The sequence below is a fragment of the Anabrus simplex genome, chromosome 1, assembly GCF_040414725.1.
Source record: "Anabrus simplex isolate iqAnaSimp1 chromosome 1, ASM4041472v1, whole genome shotgun sequence".
NCBI classification, from domain to species: domain Eukaryota; kingdom Metazoa; phylum Arthropoda; class Insecta; order Orthoptera; family Tettigoniidae; genus Anabrus; species Anabrus simplex.
The window spans coordinates 373,050,771-373,072,000 of NC_090265.1; the positions used below are offsets into that span (position 1 = coordinate 373,050,771).

Here is a 21,230-nt window from a genome sequence, read left to right on the forward strand (position 1 = left end):
GAGGATAGCTTGAAATGTAAATTTATTGAGGACTCTAATGTAAGGTCATCACTGGTATACGAACTTGAGTCTTCACTTAAGCTGCTCATTAATTTTGAACCCTGTACATGCAGGAAATTTGGGTTGAATTCTGTGAAGGTCTATGAGGTAATAGCACAACTAACTGTTGTCATTTTTACGTGCAGATAAGTACACATGTTCTTTAACCATTAGAAAAATGTTAATTAATACCTTGTACTATGTAAATAAGTGACATTGTCGTAAAAGATAATGGCTGAAGAAGTTGACAGCGGCTCTTCCGGTCTCGCGTGGCTTTGAACCCGCCGAAGGAGGAGGCGGTGCTTCTTCACATGTCCTCTGTTCCCCTGGATGAGCGACAGTATAAATAAGTTGCCAGACGATATCCTCCATCAAAGTTGCGCCAACAGTTGTCGAGTCCTCTGCAAACTCTCCCCTTCGACAACATGGTTTGCCGCAAGATGGTAAGTACTGGAGTCAAACCTTTAGTGCTTCGATTACAGTTCTAAGCTCGAACACAGCGTGTTATGTTATTTAGGATATATACATATTTGTAGGACAATTGAATGTACAGAGAGTCATTTCAGAGTAGGAAAATAACTTTAGAAAATGTAGTTTTAATATATCATAAGATATCGAGTTTATGTGATGGAGATACAACTAATGCTGAGGTTAAGAACGTGCCAGCTGATAATGTCTGTCAAATACTTCTGAGATGAAGTTCAATGAATTAGTCCGATATGCAGTATTACTGGAATTAATTTGTAAGGGAAATAAGAAAACTGGAAATCTTGTTAGATATATATCCTCTCTTCCGCAAAAATTTCATACAAAATCATAGTGATTAGAACCAGGGATGCAGCGGTGAAAGAATCACATCTGACCCACGTAGATACCGTATATCGGGTAGAAAATGCCTGTAAATAATTGCAACAAAACAGTACCTTAAAATATTAAAATGGCTGTTTATACACTACATGTTATACTAAAAACCAAACCCCATGGCACTACAGCCCTTGAAGGGCCTTGGCCTACCAAGCGACCGCTGCTCAGCCCGAAGGCCTGCAGATTACGAGGTGTCGTGTGGTCAGCACGACGAATCCTCTCGGTCGTTATTCTTGGCTTTCTAGACCGGGGCCGCTATCTCACCGTCAGATAGCTCCTCAATTCTAATCACGTAGGCTGAGTGGACCTCGAACCAGCCCTCAGGTCCAGGTAAAAATCCCTGACCTGGCCGGGAATCGAACCCGGGGCCTCCGGGTGAGAGGCAGGCACGCTACCCCTACACCACGGGGCCGGCACATGTTATACTATATAACTATAATGTTATTAGACCTACTCACAACTTGTGTAATACTTGGAATTTACCTCATATCCCCAAGCACGGTGTTTGATTTTCGCCTTGTTGAAGGGTTGTAATCTTGGTATGAGTACTGAAATGGGGTTCATCCCCCTAAGTAAAATTCAGGATCAATGAAATGTCCACAATACTGCTGCAGATGTCATAATGCTGACCACATGAACCCCAAGGCTTTAAATGGTCGAAAGTGGCAATGCACGGGTGAAAACTAACTACATTTTTGGAACTATTTCTTAATTGTAGTCACCTATACCTTAGCCTTATTGCGTGAGAGAATTCTATCTGATAATCTGACCATGTCGGTGCGGTATATTGGCTGGGAACATGTGACTGAAACATTCAGAAAGACACCGGGTCTACCTGTAGAAAATTATTTCTAAACTTCTTCTTGGAATATCGAAATGTTATCATCGATACCTAAGGGTATAGGAACTTTCAGTTTCATGAAAAATTCTCGAATATTATGCATTAATAAACGAATTACAGGTACGCGATAGTGGAAGTAGTCCCTGGTAGTCCACTACGATACTAGAACTATGGTTATTTTGCATTATTAAGCGTACTCAAATTTCTTTTATTATACAAAATCTAGTTAGATTCTGTTCTACAAATATACTTCTGGTTTTCTTTTTTAGAAGCAGATTTAGATAAATACTGTACGTCCCTTTTCTTTACCTGTTGTTGATGAAATACAGGGACTAGACACAAATATTGTCAGAATGTTTGATTACCTACTCTACTAATGTTTGCAGAACATAAGTGATCTGATAACACACCTTACTGTGGTGTACGCAGAACTGTAAAAAATCAGACAAGACTGCATGAAGCTTATCAAGAACTCACACACGTAATAACAATACGAGGCAGAATTCGGGCATTTTCTACACAATTAAGGAAAATCGCTGGGAATGATATACTTACTTTGAAGCTAATTATCCCACAATCACTCTTTGAAGACCACAGATATCACCACCATTACACTCACTATTGCTGAAAGTCGCAGTGGCGCGTAATACAACTACTTCCCCTAGGATTCTCAGCCCTGTCGCTGAACTTGTCTTGGATTCATTGTTCAGTTTAATTTTTGTTTAAAGAAGATAAACTGAAAGTTCAAAATACATTGTATGAATACTGATCGACTAATTATTGTATGCATCTTACCGAGCTTTCGAATTCATATCTATGTCGTCTTTGAATCATGGTAGGAGATTGAACTGAACTTTCAAGATATTTCTAACCCACGATCGACCTTAGCGACACCATTGTTTAGTCTGTTCAGAAAACAGCGGATTAGATCATGGCTGGATTTCGTGGCATTTGAGAGTGCATAAACGCAATCACTCCACGCGTTGGATTCCAACACATTTAAGACATTCTAAACTTCGACATCCTAATGCATAGCAACTGAGAGGACGCTAAACATACTCCATTATTATAAGCAAACTGTGGATAATATTTCTTTATATAAAACTAATTTCCAAGTACATTTTAATGGCTTTTAATGCGCATATTTTACGTGTGGAAATTCATAAACTGAGGGAGAAATAAATGAAAATATGTAATATTAACATAGTATTTATTTTTAAGAATGAGGGTGGTTTGATTATTATAGTAGTTTTTTCACCTGGACGTCCGAGGTTCGATTCGTTGTCGAACCCGGGTTGGAATTTTCACCTGAGAAATCACGTGGTGACAGGAAGGGCATCAGGTCTTAAACCCAGGGCCAACATGCTCAAGGAGGACATACACTATGAGTCAGGTGGCTCCAGCGACGCCGGAAATATCTGATATAAGCTGAGAAACGTTTCGAGTGACCCTACACGCTAAGTAGGATTAATAATTCTGGAAAAGAGTATCTGTTTTGGAAAATGAATTAATCATGTTAATTAATTTACAACATTTATCTTGTAGATAATTAAAAGTCATCAACTTGCATCTTCTTAATCAGTCCTTCGCGATATATACCAAAATTTGGATATCAATCACCTATACTTGCCGAACACAAAAATATCATATGGTACACACAAAATTTCAAGTCAAGCATATTCGATATTTTTAAAAATCATTGTAAACAGAGTAATTATTGAAGCAAGAATCAAGGTACTGGACTTCCATCTACCAGAGGGATGAATGTCATTTATCATTCCACTGAACTGCGTAGCTTGTCAAACACTGTCCAGTGCAAATTTTTAAGGTATTTAAGTTAGAACCCAAGTGAATAATTAATGAAACTTATTCTTGTTATTCTCCTTCCTGATCTTTGTTCACTTTCCTGGTGTCGACACGTTATATGGAGTAACCCCAGTTTTACGGCTGGGTGTCTTTCCTGACGCCAATTCTGTGTAGAGGAATGTATTCAAAATTGCGCGTTTCTATGGTACTTTATAGTTTGACATGTTGTGTAGAAAAAGATGTAATTTACTAGTCGCAGTTAAAATTCCCGATCTGGTTTAGAATCGTCCCCGGATTCCTCTGGACCGAACAGTCCTCTGAACTGCTACAGCACGTGTTGGTTGCTGACTACGGTTTTGGCCCTGAATTCGTACTCATGCACGACAATTCCAGGGCTCATGTAGTGCGCATCACCAGAGCTGTCGTGCGGGAACTGGACATTTAAGAGATGAAATGGCCAGAAGTGAGTCCGGACCTTAATCTCATCGAGCGTGTGTGGGATAGACATGACAGAAGTGTTCGTGGGCGTCCTGTTCCACCACAGACTCTCCAAGACCTCGAATGGGATCTGATTCCGCAAGGTGACCTTCGTCGACTTTTACGCAGCATACCACATAGGTGTCAAGATGTGATAAATGCTCAAGGAGGACATACACCGTACTGAAGACTCCAACTGTGATAAAAAAAATCCACCCTGGAGGACTGTTCTCACTTTGTTTTCGCCCCTATTTGGACATTTCCGTTTGTGTTCTGAAAATGAACGCGAATCCATGGATGTTTTTTTGTAATACTTCAACGGTAATGAATAAAGGTTTAGTTGGTAATATATCTGGGCGTGTGGTGTTGTTTTGTGGAGCATGGCATACATTCAAAAACATGTTCCCCTAATTTTTTTTTGAACTGTGTATCATCGCTGAGTCCTGAGTAAGTTTTACACTGGGGCCGATGACCTTCGATGTTAGGCCCCTTAAAACAACAAGCATCATCATCATCATCAAGTTCTACACTAACTTCAAGATAGAATAGCATTTTTGTTCCTGAGCCCTTTATCTTTGTGGTTCTCTCTCTCAATTAAAGGAGCCAGTGCAAAATGTGGGTAGCTCAACATTTTAGTCAAGTTCATGTATTGATGGTTTCATACAGTATTGATAGCGTCAGTTCTTTGCTCCGACCATTAGTTATTGCGTTATGGTGTGGTGGGTGCAGATCCACTGTTTAATTTTGTACAAAAAGAACGTTCGCCTGGAGCTACCTCATTTCTGCTGGAAACAAAGTTGTAAGTTCTTCTAAAATCTTAGAATATTTGTCACCAAGTGAACTGACTTTCTACAATGCGTTTAATTCTTTAGAAGACAAAAGTGATGAGTGCAAGAGAAGACCGATTATATGTTTGTATTGGCAGTTGGGATACACATCGCTATTGTATATGACACGTATATGAATAAGTAGGTACTTTTTCTCCCTCTTCGTTGTAGTTCATACTATTAACAGAATAAACAATATATTGAGTGAAAATTTGCTCATTTCTAGCCCATCTTGGTACAAAAAGAGATATCTCCAACTTTTGTTTACATTTAAAAAATAGAAATGCATGATTATGATAAATTAGTATATGCTGCAAAAAAGAGTCTACTGATGTAGTATGTGCTGTGGAAAAGAGCGAAATATTTAGTCATCTTTTGGATTTATTGGTTTAAATACGGGAATGTCTTTTCTTAGCATAGTCACATAAAGCCGAACTACTAACGTCGGCTTGATAATGGTTTCATAATACGTATTTTACATGCACCTACTCTATGACAAGGTAGAAATCATTGTGCATGAAAAGCTTCATATTCTTTCATCTTGAAGCTCGTGAGTACTGTGGAGTAGTAGTGTTAATGTGTGCTGCTGCAAGAGGAAGAAACGTCACAATAACAGCTCTGTCATTAACGACTAGCACAAATTGTGTAACAATATGTAAAAAGAAATCGAAGTTCGGTAATAAGGAGCATTATGAGCAATTGTATTGAAATACTGAGTTTAAAGAATGCACTGTATTATTCTTTACGTTCTAGAGAACATTTTGAAACAGAAATGAAAAGAAATGGCGTATGACTTTTAGTGCTGGGAGTGTCCGAGGACATGTTCGGCTCGCCAGGTGCAGATCTTTTGATTTGACTCCCGTGGGCGACCTGCGTGTTGTGATGAGGATAAAATGATGATGAAGGCGACACATACACCCAGCCCCCGTGCCGGCGCAATTAACCAATGATGGTAAAAATTTCCGACCCTTCCGCGAATCGACCCCGAGACCCCTGTGACCAAAGGCCAGCACGCTAACCATTTACCATGGAGCCGGACTTTGAAACAGAACATTGCACTGACTCTTTAATTATTTTGCAGTTCAGGCATGCCACTGATGCTGCTGCTGCTGTTGCTGTTGGTGGTGGTGATTATTATTTTAAGAGGAAGTAAAACTGGGAAACCATCCGCTATTAACACTAAACAGAGGTAAAAAAGGAAGGGGTCTGACACTTCGAAAAATGAAGATATCGGCCAAGGAAAGACAATGGCTACGAAGGGTGTGAAAATGAAAGATTCCCTAGGCATCGAATGCCTAATACCTTCGGAAAAGAACGAGAGTCGACAGAGGGAGGTTAGATGAAATGAAATGTGGTATGGCTTTTAGTGCCGGGATATCCCAGGACGGGTTCGGCTCGCCAGGTGCAGGTCTTTCTATTTGACACCCGTAGGTGACCTGCGCGTCATGTTGAGGATGAAATGTTGATGAAGACAACACATACACCCAGCCCCCGTGCCATTGGAATTAACCAATTATATTTAAAATCCCCGACCCGGCCGGGAATCGAACCCGGGACCCTCTGAACCGAAGGCCAGTACGCTGACCGTTCAGCCAACGAGTCGGACGGAGGTTAGATAAGAGGGAAGTGTGGAGGATACTGGCATAAGTAAGTGCAAATAATGCCAGACTCAGTTAGGAGTCTCGTGGTCACCAGTCCCTGAGGCCCCTGGTAGTGTGGGTGGCGATGTTGCTGGTGATTATTGTTTTAAGAGCAAATGCATCTGAGCAGGCATCCTCTCTGAATACTAAACAGAAATGAACATGGAAGAGATCAGAGTCTTCGAAGAATGAAGGTATCGGGAAAAGGAAAGGAAGGACCACGAAGGGGCGTGAATTTTGAAGACTCCCTAGATCTACTCGAGGTCGGAAGAGAACAAGAGTCGACAAAGGGAGGTCCGATAGGATAGATTTTATTTTCAACGATCCTTGAACTGTTATCTGTGTAACAGACAACGGTTAAATGCGGCCAGTATCCAGTATTCGGGAGATAGTAGGTTCGAACCCCACTGTCGGCAGCCCTGAAAATGGTTTTCCGTGGTTTCCCATTTTCACACCAGGCAAATGCTGGGGCTGTACCTTAACTAAGGCCACGGCCGCTTCCTTCCCACTCCTATCCTTTGCCTGTCCCATCGTCGCCATAAGACCTATCTGTGTAGGTGCGACATAAAACAACTAGAAAAAAAAAAAAACAGACAACGGGAGGTCGACATGTGGAATTATTTACCTTTCAGTTCATTGACGCGGGAGGGGTATATCTAACATTTAAGTGGTGTTAACCACGAGCGTCAGGTATCCATCCCTCAACCATCAGCACATTAGGCGAATGCAAATCTACACCGCTTCCCAGCCGGTCTCAGAATACTCGACCAAAGAGTTCTCACAATCCTCTCCTCTGAATGCCGGGGGTCGTCTTGTTCATGGTCATTGTCTTGAGACCAAACACGTGTTCTTGGGTGATACTTAAACTGAAGTTGAGAATAACGTAAATGGTAAGAGGAAATTACGAAAGACATACCAAGGTCGTAGGAAGTGCGACGATTTCCCAATTCTCCGCTTGTGTTCTCGGATACCGTCGTTCTGCTTGCACATAATGTTGTTTCATTTCCATTAATGAAATAATGTTAGGATTTTTATAAAGCCTTAAAATTAGCTATAAAATGTTCTTCAAATTTGCATGTTAATCTTTTACAGCTAATTGATTCTTGCTCTACCGAGTGGAGTGGTCAAGCGTGTTTTAACACGCTACGGCTATGGAGCCAAGCTCTTCATTCGGGAGACCCGTGGTTTAACACTCCGCCATCGGTTGTCTTGAAAATGGATTTCTATGGTTTCCAATTTTTCACCTCCACGAAAATTCCGGGACAGTTCCAACTCATAGGCCATATTCATCTCATGTTCATTAGCTCCTCAACTGAAACTGGCGTCTGGAAGGGTATCCCACGGTATAAAGCATGCCATATAAATTCATCTCACCTCATCCCCGACCCCGTATTAAGAAAATGGACTGAGCGGTAGATAAACAAACAATAAGGATTGCTCTTTAAATCCTACAGTTCATTAGATATCTGCACGCTCTCTTTGCTGAAATATCAACAGTCTACAATTTCTCACACATTCCTTTAGATTATTTTTCATAATCGTTACTTTTCGTACCAATTTTACATATTCTTCCAATACTAATTATTTTTACAATGTTAAAATACTTGTGCCTAGGAAAATTGCCCAGAGCTTGCTGTTTAAATAAACTAAATATGCCACCATGCTAAATTATATGCAATATGTCTAATACTGTTTCAATTAAGGTGTAAGCCGTGTATGTAACAAAAAGGTACGGGAAATGAACAACAATGACATAAGAGAGTAAGAAGTAGCAAGTTTCATACCCGGACAGTTACAAACATCTATTTTCAAGTAGCAGAAATACTTTTTTCATCCGATTAAAGAAGAAAGTATTTTTATACCGAAATAAATACATTTAAAAATGATAATTTTAATCCATAAACATTTACCTGCCACCTTAATTTTATGGTGGAATTATTCAATTGGAACAGGCAAAACATCTATTCCATTATCTGCCGGGCGAGATGGCCGTGCGGTTAGGAGCACGCAGCTGTGAGCTTGCATCCGGATGATAGTGGGTTCGAACCCAACTATTGGCACCCAGGAATGGTTTTCCGTGGCTTCCCATTTTCACACCAGGCAAATTATGGGACTGTGCCTTTATTAAGGCCACGCCCATTTACTTCCCGCTCCTAGGCTTTTCCTATTCCATCGTCGCCATAAGACCTCTCTGTGTCGGTGCGACGTAAATCTAGTTAGTTACAAAAAAACAACAACACATAATCTTTCTTTCTCCGAAGTAGAAAGGATTTCCATCCTTAATGATCAGATATTATAGGTTCAATAGGCACTAGAGAAATTTCATACCAAGAAAGATATCCCTTCTTCGATGTCGGCTCAGTCTGGTGATATCTGAAGGTGCTCAAATAAGCCAGCCGCGTGCCTTTAGATTTAGCGGCACCGAACAAGAATTTCTGCGGTATACTTTCCCGGCATTTCGCAGTGTTCAGAACCCGTAAATGTAGTCAGAGGATCATAAACCAATAACAATATTATTTCATTACGCTACGTAGATTTCTTTTTTCCGAAAGCTCATGCTCCCGAAGACCAAATTTCGGCAGTCCAGTATTTTTTAAAGATAATCAGATGTTGCCGGGAGTTCGTTATTTCTGCCCAGACTCATTTAGCACTTACAACTGCTGTCATACTAGATGGTCTGAAGATACTGGAGTACCATATTGCTTGACTTTTCAATCAGGCACTTCATTGGCTTAAAGAATTTTAGGTGCAAATTATAAACATTGGTTCAACAATTCCTTAACTTGTATTTTTAAGTTCTAATTGGCCATTATTTAGAATATGGATTATGACCATGTTCGCTGTCTCTCATATCAGATAACTTCTGTGTTGACTTCACGAGTCTGAGAGAACCGTGCTTCTTGAAGTAGGGAGTAGAACCCCGGTCTCTGAATAAGAAGTAGGGACGTTATCCCTACACCACTGCAGCGTTATCGTAATTATCAAATACGTAAATTAATGCATAATTTGGGGCAGATTTTTGTTTTTTCTCGAACATTACTTTATAATGGATTTCATTTACAGGTGGTTAGCATAATGGCTGTTTTGGCACTGTTGGCGCTGGTGTCGACGGCGCCGGTGGAACCCACGAAGGAGAAACTGGAGACAGCCAGCTCGATTGGATACGGTTATGGCTATGGATATGGTTATCCATATGGTGGATACGGTGGATTCTATGGCTTGTATGGCGGCTATGGTGGTTATGGTTTTGGATACCCCTACAGATACTTCGGATATGGTACGTAATTGTCATTCACTGTAGTTCTTACGCCAACGCAGCTAAAGTGTGTTGGTTATGCACAAGGGCTCTGTCTGTTATTAATCCCAGGAGCCCAGCATTCGCTGCAACACTTACAACTAGAACTGCTGCTACGGCTGCTGGATCTTCTGTCGTGAGGAAGTCCATTAGCAAGTTGCAAGGAAGCTCTTGTTAAGACTATTCGCGTTAAGCAGCTAGGGTTGTGCCTGGTTACGGCTACGGTGAGTCTCAAGTTCTTGGATGCATGGTAACTTCTCCTCTACGCTCACAAACTCCACAATATGGAGAAAGGGACCAACCCTTTCAAATGGGGAAATAAATTTATCATGTGGAAAGTGCAGTAGTGACAACGGCCATTATCCAATATATTCTGGAGAATGGTGATTTTAAGTTTTGGTAAGAGTTCATTAAGTCAGAGGTAAAACAGCAGGTTAAGTTAACGTAGTCGGCATAAAGATAGATACACTAAATTTCCATTTATTTAAAAATCGTATGACAAACATATTTGGTTATCAGATACTGTATTAATTTTACGACGACGGACTCATGAAAAATTTGCAAATATATATTATGTATGAAGTTGACATGGGGAAATATACAATAAGATAGCAGGATCAAGTATTAGCCGCTGAGAGGGTGAACTAATCAACATAATTAGACGAAAATGATGGCATGAAAATAGAACATAATTCTACGTATCAGTATGCTATATAATTGCTTTACTCGAGATAGAGATCGTAAAAACAAATATGAGTATACTAAAACACACGTTTCTCAAATTCATATATTAACGACGTTTTTGATAATTGTTTTGTTATCAGGGGATATCTCGTAAAAGGTGGCAGATCTTCATGGAAGAGTTACGATATTTTAAACTGCTTTAAATAGTTCAAAATTAATTTAATTTAAAAGTTTTTGATGTTAACTACGAAGTTTCATAATATTTGGATTATTCATTAATTGAAAGAAAGTTCACGTTCATCGAATTATTTTCTATAGAATTTGTATTAGTAGGCTATATTTTGAATTAAGATTAAGTTCATAAGAAAGAAGGTAGTCTTTGATTAATTCTACTAGAGTTTGATTTATCGGACAAAACATGGATCAATGAAAAATGTTTAATTTTATGGTTACCAAAGTTATATTAAGGTCAAGAGTATTGAAACCCATCATGCGAAACAAGCACAGTTCCGATATTAGATGGGCAGCAGTCGTTTTGGTGGATCAAGTTCATTAATGGGCTATATACGTTAATCTCTCTTTCGCCTTAGCTTAAGAATTATCATATAACAAATTTAATATATGATCACCCATTAAATCTCTCTTATATAAATACATTCTTTTTTTGAAAAGCATGTATTTTGTGGTTTTAGTGTAGTATAATACTTTACTATAAGTTTGCTTGACCATAATTTTACTCATTACATTTTAATAATAATTATTATAATACAGTAAAAGGGCAAGGAATAGGTAAAATATATTTCTAGTATTTTTCTTTTGCTATTTGTTTTACGTCGGACAGCCACGGACAGGCCTTACGGTGACGATAGGATTGGGCAGGAAGCGAACATGGCCTTAATGAAGGTACAGTCCCAAAATGTTCTTGGTGTGAACATGGGAATGCACGGAAAACCAAGTTCAGTGTTGCCGACAGTGAGGTTCGAACCCACTAACTATATCCCAAATTCAAGCTCACAGCTAACACACATCGGTAAAAAGTATGGGCATTGCACTAAAGATGGAAATAGAGGAAAATAGTTCCTTTATAGAATTGCCATGGGTAAGTGATCAGCTGGAAAAGGTTGCACGGTGTTTTATTTTCACTTTAGAAGTGGACAACACATTGTAGAGACGGACTTCTAGGGGTGATTTCTATTTCTTAAGACCATACATACCCTTGTCAGCAATACGGTCTTAACCTTGTCAAAATTAAATTATTCCACATTCATATCTTGAAATTAGGGTTTGTTTTATGGTTACTTGTAGTAGTGTATATCTGAAACTTACAGATTTAAATAGAATATCTGAAGGTATTGCATGTAGCATGCTGAACTTTATATCTCAGGAACCGTATGCACTATGTCTGAGCGAACATTTTTCTTGGCTACACATGTTTACGAAATAGTCTATTCTTCATATAAAATCACTAACATGTAAATCATATTTTCTGTATTTTTCAGGATACCCATATGGTTACGGATATGGATACGGTGGGTACCCGTTCTGGTGAACCAGCAGCTCTCGTCCCACGCCTTCAAACTCGCATTCTTATACAACTGCCTGTGTACTTTTGTCAATAAAACAAACTTTGCTCAAATACAATCTCTGTACGTCATTGTGCCCCTTCACATGTTTTGCCTATTTTAACTATTTATAAAACAATACCTTCTTTGTATTATTGGATGAGTGTCTGTCTGTCCTTAATTAATGGTGGTGGTGATTGTTCCTTTAAGGGGAACATGACGGTAAAAGTCAGCATTACTCACGCAAATTTATAACATTGTAATCATGGCTGACGGTGGGTGAATGGACACTGCCATTGGTTGAGGGCTAGTCCAATGAAATGTCGTTCCCATAATTCAATACAGGCAGAAGTTATGACCCCAATTTACGCGATGAAAGGACCTAAGAGTGAGGCAATGTAAAAGAATAACCATACGAAACAACTAAGAGTAACAATATCTGGCTATCTTGAAGTATGGTAGTGACATTTCATAGGGCAAATCTTCAGGCGATGGCAGAGTCCATTCGTGCCACCGCCAGCCACGATTATATAAGAAAATGTTGAAATAGTTGAGACGTTTCGATGCAGTAATTACGATTGTAAACACTACAAACCATATATTGCGCTAGTTATGCTTAAATATGAATATGAAATTGAGGCTTAAATCCGCGTGACTTATGATTGAATATTAATAAGAAATAGAGGCCTAATTATTAGTAGTACGTAGCGTTGCCGACCCCCGAAGTAAAAGAAAAAACACAAAGAAATATAACATGAATGTTAAACAGTGTATAATAGACAAGAAGAATTAATGAACGTAGGTTTTCGTGGCTCATTGTATTAACATAAAGAAATAAATGAACTGGATTAAAGCCACTATATATATATTTAATAATAAAGCCAAGCTTTCAGCCAAATTGCATTGGCCTTCATCAGCGCATGTGAAGTTTTGCCTCTGACAGTGAGCAAAGAAATTCTCCGAAGGAACGTAGAAGTCATGCCCATACTATCCACGGCCTACCCCACTAACTGGATTCAAGGATCGTAGCGCTGTGCTGTGGTGGCCCCAGAGTGAATCAGTAATTTCCCTCCCAACCACCACAGCACAGCGCCAAGATCCTTGAGTCGAGTTAGTGGGGTAGGCCGTGGATAGTATGGGCATGACTTCCACGTTCCTTCGGAGAATTTCTTTGCTCACTTTCGGAGGCAAAACTTCACATGCCCTCATGAAGGCCAATGCAGTGAAAGCTTGGCTTTATTAAATAAATAAATAAATAAATAAATAAATAAATAAATAAATAAATAAATAAATAAATAAATAAATAGATGCTTTAATCCAGTCCATTTATTTCTTTATGTTAAGACAAGAAGAATGTTTGTAAATGGAAGTAACCTTAATGTAGTGGAGGATACAGTACACTAGCAACCTTGAAGAATTCATTCACCCTCGTATCCAAGGGAAAAGTTGTTTTAAACAGGAATTCGGCGAGGTATCCAACGAAATGATGCCTTCTCCTGCCAAACCCTGGTACCGAGTAGCTGTCGTGCTTTAGATGCCTCCACCTATTCTCGATATTTTGAGTGTGCACTTGTGGCCTGTTGTTTGGCATAACCCTTCTGTTTCCCCTGTTAACTTTACCACTCTTGCTCGTGTCCACGAACTGAATGGAGTGGTTTACGCGAAGATGGACAAATCCCTCGTGTTCAAGGCAGTCGTAGGCCTTCCAACAGTCCGAAATGATGATTGTTCCGGGTAAAATCCACTCTTTGATAACTGCTAGCAAAGTATCTCTGTCTCTTTTCTCCACTGGTACTACGAACAAGTTCTTGTGGTTATCTCTCTCAACTCCTCCGAACAACCATTGGCCATCAACATGCCTCCCTCTGTGGTACTTCGATTTCCCAAATTTCGATTCATCAATTTCAACAACAATTCCGGCTCCACCAATTATTTTCTTATTGGCGTCAACCGACGCCACACAAACTTCGCGACAAAAGTTGCACCAGTCGACAATAGTCGCCTGAGCAAGACCCAATTCCAGCTTGATAATAGGTCCCAGTGGTTTAGATAAGATACACCAAAGTACTGCAAAACAACCTATTTGGTACAAGTTCAAAAGAGAGTCACCAAAGAAAGTATTTTTTTCTAGCACTGGCATGCCAACCACATTCCCGACCCCCTTGTACTCGGCGACGACATGAAAAAACAACACGATTGAACTTCTCATTCACTAATAATTTAACGTCACGCCACACCTTTCACATACTCTGCTATTTGAAATCAAATTGTGACGTACGTACAATTGAACTAAATAATTAAAGTTGCTCTTGTAATTAGATGAAAAACTTGTAGCAGTAATAAAGCATCCATCGCATCATGCCATGTCAATAGAATTAGATAAGTTTTCTGTATCAACAATGGACAGATGCACTGCTGCCTAGATGTGGAGGCGCTATGTACGAAGAAAGACGTAGTAGGCTTTGCTGCTATCAATCGTATCATTTCCTGACCAGTAACCCACATAGAATGCCGTGGTGTAGTAATGTGAAAAGAAAGGTGATTGCGGTCCAGGGCTAAGTACCATAAAATGTGAAAAGAAAGGTAATTGCGGTCCGGGGCTAAGTATCCTAACATGTGAAAAGAAAGGTAATTGCGGTCCAGGGCTAAGTACCGTAACATGTGAAAAGAAAGGTAAATGCGGTCCAGGGCTAAGTATCCTAACATGTGAAAAGAAAGGTAATTGTGGTCCAGGGCTAAGTACCGTAACATGTGAAAAGAAAGGTAATTGTGGTCCAGGGCTAGGAACCCTAACATGTGAAAAGAAAGGTAATTGTGGTCCAGAGCTCAGTACCACAACCAATCCAGACCAATGGTCTTATCCATGCCTTACCCTAACCAGTAGAGACCAGGGGGCTTACGCCCCCAGACACCATTTGCTTGCCGTTCGCGATTTCAGGCTGGGGGCTGATGCCCCCAGACCCCCTTTGCTAACAGATGGACTAGTTCCTAAGTACAGTGGTTGGCAGCTTTGTGCTTCGTCATCGGCGAGTCGTCTGCAAGAAATAAACATAGGACAATCATACCGCGCGTAGATATTGCCGATGCAAGCGGTAACCATGGTACTAATGCTGCGTGAGATGTACTGAACTTTTAATAACGTAACAAAGTACCCATATCCTGCAATCAAAGGAAAGAGACGGATCCCTTTGAAGAATTAAAGCAGAGGCAAACAGAAAAGAAGGGCCAAGAAGAGCGTGAAGATAAAATACGTCTTAGGTCTGATAAGTTTAATATTGTCAATCTGTGAAAGGAACAAAATTTGACCAAGTAAAATCGACATGTAAACTGAAGGTAATATACCACAGTTGGTTAATTCACAAACCTTTCGATGGAAGAATGTCATACGCAGAAGTAACAAGAGAGTTGGTTAGGGTTTCCTTGATCACCATTCTACGGTCCGAGTTTGAGAGCCGGGTTCAATTTCCGGCACTATAAGAGATTTAATATTGGGTGGAGTGTTAGAATGTGGTTGAAAAATAGTATATGATTTTAGTAAGTTTAATTCCTGAAAAACTCAATGGATTGACATCGTATTCGAGAAGACCTATAACGCAGAGTTAGAATAAATGCAACGTAAACATTATAGCTTTATTGTTACCAATGTTCGGCTCCGTCAGTGTCTTCGTCTTGGGGTCTCAGAATATTGGGTTTGATTCCCGGTGAATTTGTGATAATTGACAACATTTCATTCATTCAGCTCGGAGACTAGGTGTCTGTGCTGTCTCCAACATTCCTGCAACTCATCCACAACATTATTCTTCACCACCCTAACTCGCAATTTCCTATATACGGTGTACATAATGTCACTTCGCCTTCACTTACAACACAATAAATCAAATAGATTTTTTCGTTTCATTTACCACTGATCTGCATTTAGGGCTGTCACCCAGGTGGCAGACTCCTTTTCAATATTGATTACCGAGGGGTCTCTCACAATGGCTGTACCAGCCCAATATAAACTCGTGTCCTCATCCCGAGGGGGTGCAGCTCTTATTAGGCACACCCTCAATGGAGGTGAGCTGCATGTACTACTTCAACCACATACCAGCTTTCCTGCCATTCCGAAATTTCTGGCAGTACCGGGAATTGAACCCGGGCCTCCAAGGCTGGCAGCTAATAGTGCTAACCGTCACGCTACGAAGGCGGACACCAGCCTAATAATAGTCTTATGAAAATGTGCTACCAATATTGAAGAATGCCCTTAAATAGCTGTTACCCGCAGCTTCGCTTGCGTGGATTTTATAATTTGATAAAAGTCATCGTTCCTCGGGGTACTACACTAAGACATTATCTAAAAATCTGTAAAATATTAAAACTCACCGAAATATTGAGTTTCGTTTACCCCAGGATCTCTTTGTAAACATGTTTTTGGTATTGTATTTTGGGCCAACTACTGACAGAGCAACCGAACTCTGGAACATGCGACATAGAATTGTACATGAGAGAAACAGTCCTCTCCCAAGTCGACAAAAAATCCGAAAGTGTTTAAAGGAGATTCCAAATACCTATTTCCAAGTCTGAAATATTTTCAGTTTTTGATATATAAGTATCCCAATAAAAACAATTCAACCCCTTTATCAGTCTGTTCCCCCCATCCTGACAAGTGGATTTTCAGAAAACAAAATAAACAGGTATTATTTTTAAAGGAGATTCCTACAGGCAATTTTCACGTCTATGACATCTTCAGTTTTTGAGATATAAGTATCCTCATCAACATAATTCAACTCCTTTTTCACTTCTTTTCACTCCCGTTAAGTGGCTTTTCCGAAAACAAAAAATGAATGTTCCTGTACTCTTAAGGACATTCGAAAATCCAATTTTCACGCCTGTACCATGTTGAGTTTTTGAGATATACTTTAGATATATTCATTTAAAAATTCCATCGCTTTTTCAATTCTTTTCACCCCTTAAGTGGATTGTACGAACAGAAAGTATACTTGTTCCTTTATTTTTAAAGGAAATTACGAATACCAGTATCTACACCTGTAACATCTTCAGTTTTTAAGATATAAGTTTCCTCATAAAAATAATTCAACCCCATTTTCGGTACTTTCCACCACTTTAAATGGATTTTTCGCAAACAAAATATGTGTTTCTTTATTTTTAAGGAAGATTCCAAATACAGGTTTCCTTTCTATAACATATTCAGTTTCTTGAAATATAAGTATCCCCATTAAAGGATTCAACCCCTCTTCCTGTCCCTTCCTCCCCTCCCACTGAAATGAATTTTCAAAAAAATACGTGTTTATTTTTAAAGGATATTCCAAATACCATTTTTCACGTCTGGCATTTTATGAAGATTTTGAATATACTGTATATATAATCATTTTAAAAATTCACCTTTTTGAATTATTTTCACCCCGTTAAGAGTATTTTTCGAAAATAGAAAGTGTTTATCTATTTTTAAAGGAGATTCTAAATACCAATTTCACGCCTGTAACATCTTCAGTTTTTGATATCCTCATAAGAGTAATTCAACACATTTTTCGATCCTTCCCACCCCCTTAAATGGAATTTCAAAGAAAAGCAACGTATTTTTAATTTTTAAAGGAGATCCCAAATACCAATTTTCACATCTGTAACATACTCATTTTTGAGCTATAAGTATCCCACTTAAAGTATTCAACCCCTTTTTCAATTCTTAAGTGGATTTTCCAAAGACAAAAACAAAATACGTGTTTATCTTTAAAGGAGACTCCAAATACAGATTTTCACGTCTGGGACTTGTTAAGGTTTAGAGATGTACTGTAGATATACTGTAAATATATTCATTTTAAAAATTCACCCACTTTTGCAATTCTTTTCACAACGAGCTCGATAACTGCAGTCGCTTAAGTGCTGCCAGTATCTAGTATTTGGGAGATAGTGGGTTCGAATCGCACTGTCGGCAGCCCTGAAGATGGTTTTCCATGGTTTCCCATTTTCACACTTGGCTGTACCTTACTTAAGGCCACGTTCGCTTCCATCCCACTCCTAGCCCTTCCCTGTCCCATCGTTGCCGTAAGACCTATCAGTGTCGGTGTGACGTAAAGAAACTTGTAAAAAAAGAAAAAAATCGTTTCACCACGTTAAAAGGATTTTCCGAAAACAAAAATAAATTGGTTCTTTATTTTCAAAGAAGATTCTAAATACCAATTTTCACCCCTAAAACATCTTCAGTTTTTGAGATATAAGTATCCTCATAAGAGGAGTTCAACCACTTTATCGATCCTTTCCGGCCCCTTAAATGGATTTCCCAAAAACAAAAAGTATGTTTCTTTATTTTTAAAGGAGATTCCAAGTACCAGTTTTCACGTCTGTAACATTTTCAGTTCTTGAGATATAAGTATCATCACACAAGGAATTCAAGCACTTTTTCGATCCTTTCCACCCGTTTAAATGGATGTTCCGAAAACAAAATATATGTGTTTCTTTGTTTTTAAAGGAGATTCCAAATACCAATTGTAACGTCAGTAAAATGTTAACGTTTTGAGACATATTCATTTTAAAATTTCACCCCATTTTCACTTCTTTTACCCCCCTCAAGGTGGATTTTTCAAAAACAAAAATGCATGTTTCTTTATTTTTAAAGGAGATTCCAAGCACCAATTTTCACGTCTGTAACATTTTCATTTTTTAGATATGTTTCGTCATAAAAAGGATTCAACCCTATTTTAACTTTTTTACCTTCATTAAGTATATTTTCCGAAAATAAAAAAACTTGTGTTTCTTTATTTTTTAAAAATAATGTACAATTTTGCAAGTCTTTAAAATGTGAATTAAGTTTTGATATATATATTCATCATTTTTAATAAGTTCATCCTATTTTCACCCTCTTGGCCTCGGAATAACCAAAAATGCTCCCTTAGTAAACAAATACACTGTGATATAGATGTATCTCCAAAATTTTATTTATTTATGTCCAGTTGTTTTGGCTCGGCGATGATGAATCAGTCAGTCAGTCAGTCAGTCGGTCAGTCAGTCAGGACATATTATTTTATACATGTAGATTTAGAAGTATTTGATGGATTAACGTCAGTTCAGTCACTGAGTGAAAACGTTTTAAATTGATAAAATGGTAAGTGTTGTCAACTTTGAGTATGTCTAAATATAACGTTTGAACAATACATCCTAAAAACAATGTTTCATAGCCATTTATATATAACTAACTAAGCTTTCGCTGGAAGAATGTCATAGTCGGTTACAACTTCCACGTAAAGAAATGGATTTGTACGTATGTTTATAATAAAAATTCAACTCACGGAACGGTTATAGTAGATTCCTAGACATGAAAGGTATGTTACCAGCATCTAAAATTAGATTGAGTAAGGAATTTAGGATACAAGATGTAAGATACAACTACTTAATTCTCCTGATTGTTAGGTATACTGCACGTATAGTGATACAAGCGGCAATATTTTCCCAGTGTGACCTCCGATAATACTCACTGGTTTTGTAAGTGTAACTTTCTAATCATTAAATGGATCGATTGCATGTTTAGTTTTAAAGAGGGGTGGGGATTGGGTGCGTAGTTAGATCTATGGCTTAGCTGTCGTCTTCCCATCCGGATGACTGAGGTTTGTATCCTGGCCGATCCACGACTGAGATTTTCATTTCAAGAATCACGTGACGTCAGAAAAGGCATCTGGTCTTAAACCCTGGCCAAAATCAAAATGAGAGTGGATGGCTCCAAAGATCCCAGAAATAGCTGGGGGAAGAAGAATTAAGTTTAGCAGTCTGAGCGTTTAGGTATCCGTGAGACGAACTTTGAACAATGTTTTGTATAAAATAGTAAATGACTGTTATAATGATTATAGTTCTTAGAGCAGTGGGAAGAACACCACATAAAATCAACATTATAGAAAAGAACTTAGAGAGTGATGTGGTGTAAGAATAGAAGATCTATCATGCTACGTAAAATATATAATTTAAAATTGATGTTAATGCGGTCTAGCTGGAATGAGTACTTTTAGAAAAAATAGAAAGGTACAACGCACGCTCTTCTTACATTTAATAATAATAATAATAATAATAAACATGGTTCACATGTACGATTACTGTATGTACACACGTACACTACTTCGCCTAATTTTACTGCCATATACTGCAACCATATCCGTAAACGCTCCAAAGGTACAATACCTTTCCTGAAGCTAACCCTATGTAGAGGGATGCATTCACCACTACATGACTGAGGATGATTTCCTAGTTGTACTTCCTCTTAAAACAGTAGCCACCACCACCACCAATCACCATTACATAATTGTGTGTTGGCTAGTAGTGTGATATGATGCATGTTTGGTCCAGGGGAATCCAGTAGTTTTGCCTTTGTTAGCAACCTTGAAGATCTTATGGGATAATATATTAGGATCCATTCTGTATAGGTGTCCATAGGAAGTCAGACGTTTTCTCCTGATGGCATCTATGAGCTTTTCTTGATGCCGGTAGAGCTCACTGTTGGGTTTGTACCATCGCCTTCCATCTGGTAGGATCCTTGGCCCTATTATTCTTCTCAGGAATTTCCGTTCTTGCACTTCCAGGGCTCTCAGTGGGGTCTCTCTGAGAAAGATCAAATAATTGGACACACATAAATTTCCCAGCATTGTAGAGAACTGAACCTCTGACCAACTGAATTGAAAGGAGTTACGCTGATCATTCACTCAATGAGCCAGACTGTTTTCATAAATACCACAACCTGATCGAACAGTTCTACCTCTGACTGATATTAAGATAATATGAAATGAAATGGCGTATGGCTTTTAGTGCCGGGAGTGTCCGAGGACATGTTCGGCTCGCCAGATGCAGGTCTTTTGATTTGACACCCGTAGGTGTCCTGCGCGTCGTGATGAGGATGAAATGATGATGAAGACGACACATACACCCAGCCCCCGTGCCAGCGAAATTAACCAATTAAGGTTAAAATTCCCGACCCTGCCGGGAATCGAACCCGGGACCCCTGTGACCGAAGGCCAGCACGCTAACCATTTAGTCATGGAGCCGGACATTAATATAATATGTTTACATGAAATGATGTACTGTTAATGGGTTGCGTGTTCAAAGTTATTGCACATTCATGTATACGGAAATAAATTCTTCAGTAAGAAAAACTTCTTATTAAAAATGCAAGGCCAAGTATTTATTTATTTATTTATTTATTTATTTATTTATTTATTT

At 38.9% G+C, this 21,230-nt stretch overlaps 1 protein-coding gene across 1 annotated transcript; it reads left to right on the plus strand.

Annotated features, from left to right (window-relative positions):
* Positions 1–374: 374 nt before the first annotated feature.
* On the plus strand, positions 375–12,105 carry LOC136866256 (cuticle protein 6.4). Its single transcript, XM_067143059.2, has 3 exons — positions 375–482; positions 9,558–9,771; positions 11,973–12,105. Exons 1-3 carry the CDS (start codon positions 465–467, stop codon positions 12,020–12,022), a joined length of 282 nt encoding a protein of 93 aa, XP_066999160.1. The 5' UTR covers positions 375–464; the 3' UTR covers positions 12,023–12,105.
* The last annotated feature ends 9,125 nt before the right edge of the window (positions 12,106–21,230 follow it).

Coding starts and splice junctions, on each gene's coding strand:
- LOC136866256 (XM_067143059.2), top strand. Junction 9,772..11,972: donor CTACAGATACTTCGGATATG/GTACGTAATTGT, acceptor TGTATTTTTCAG/GATACCCATATGGTTACGGA.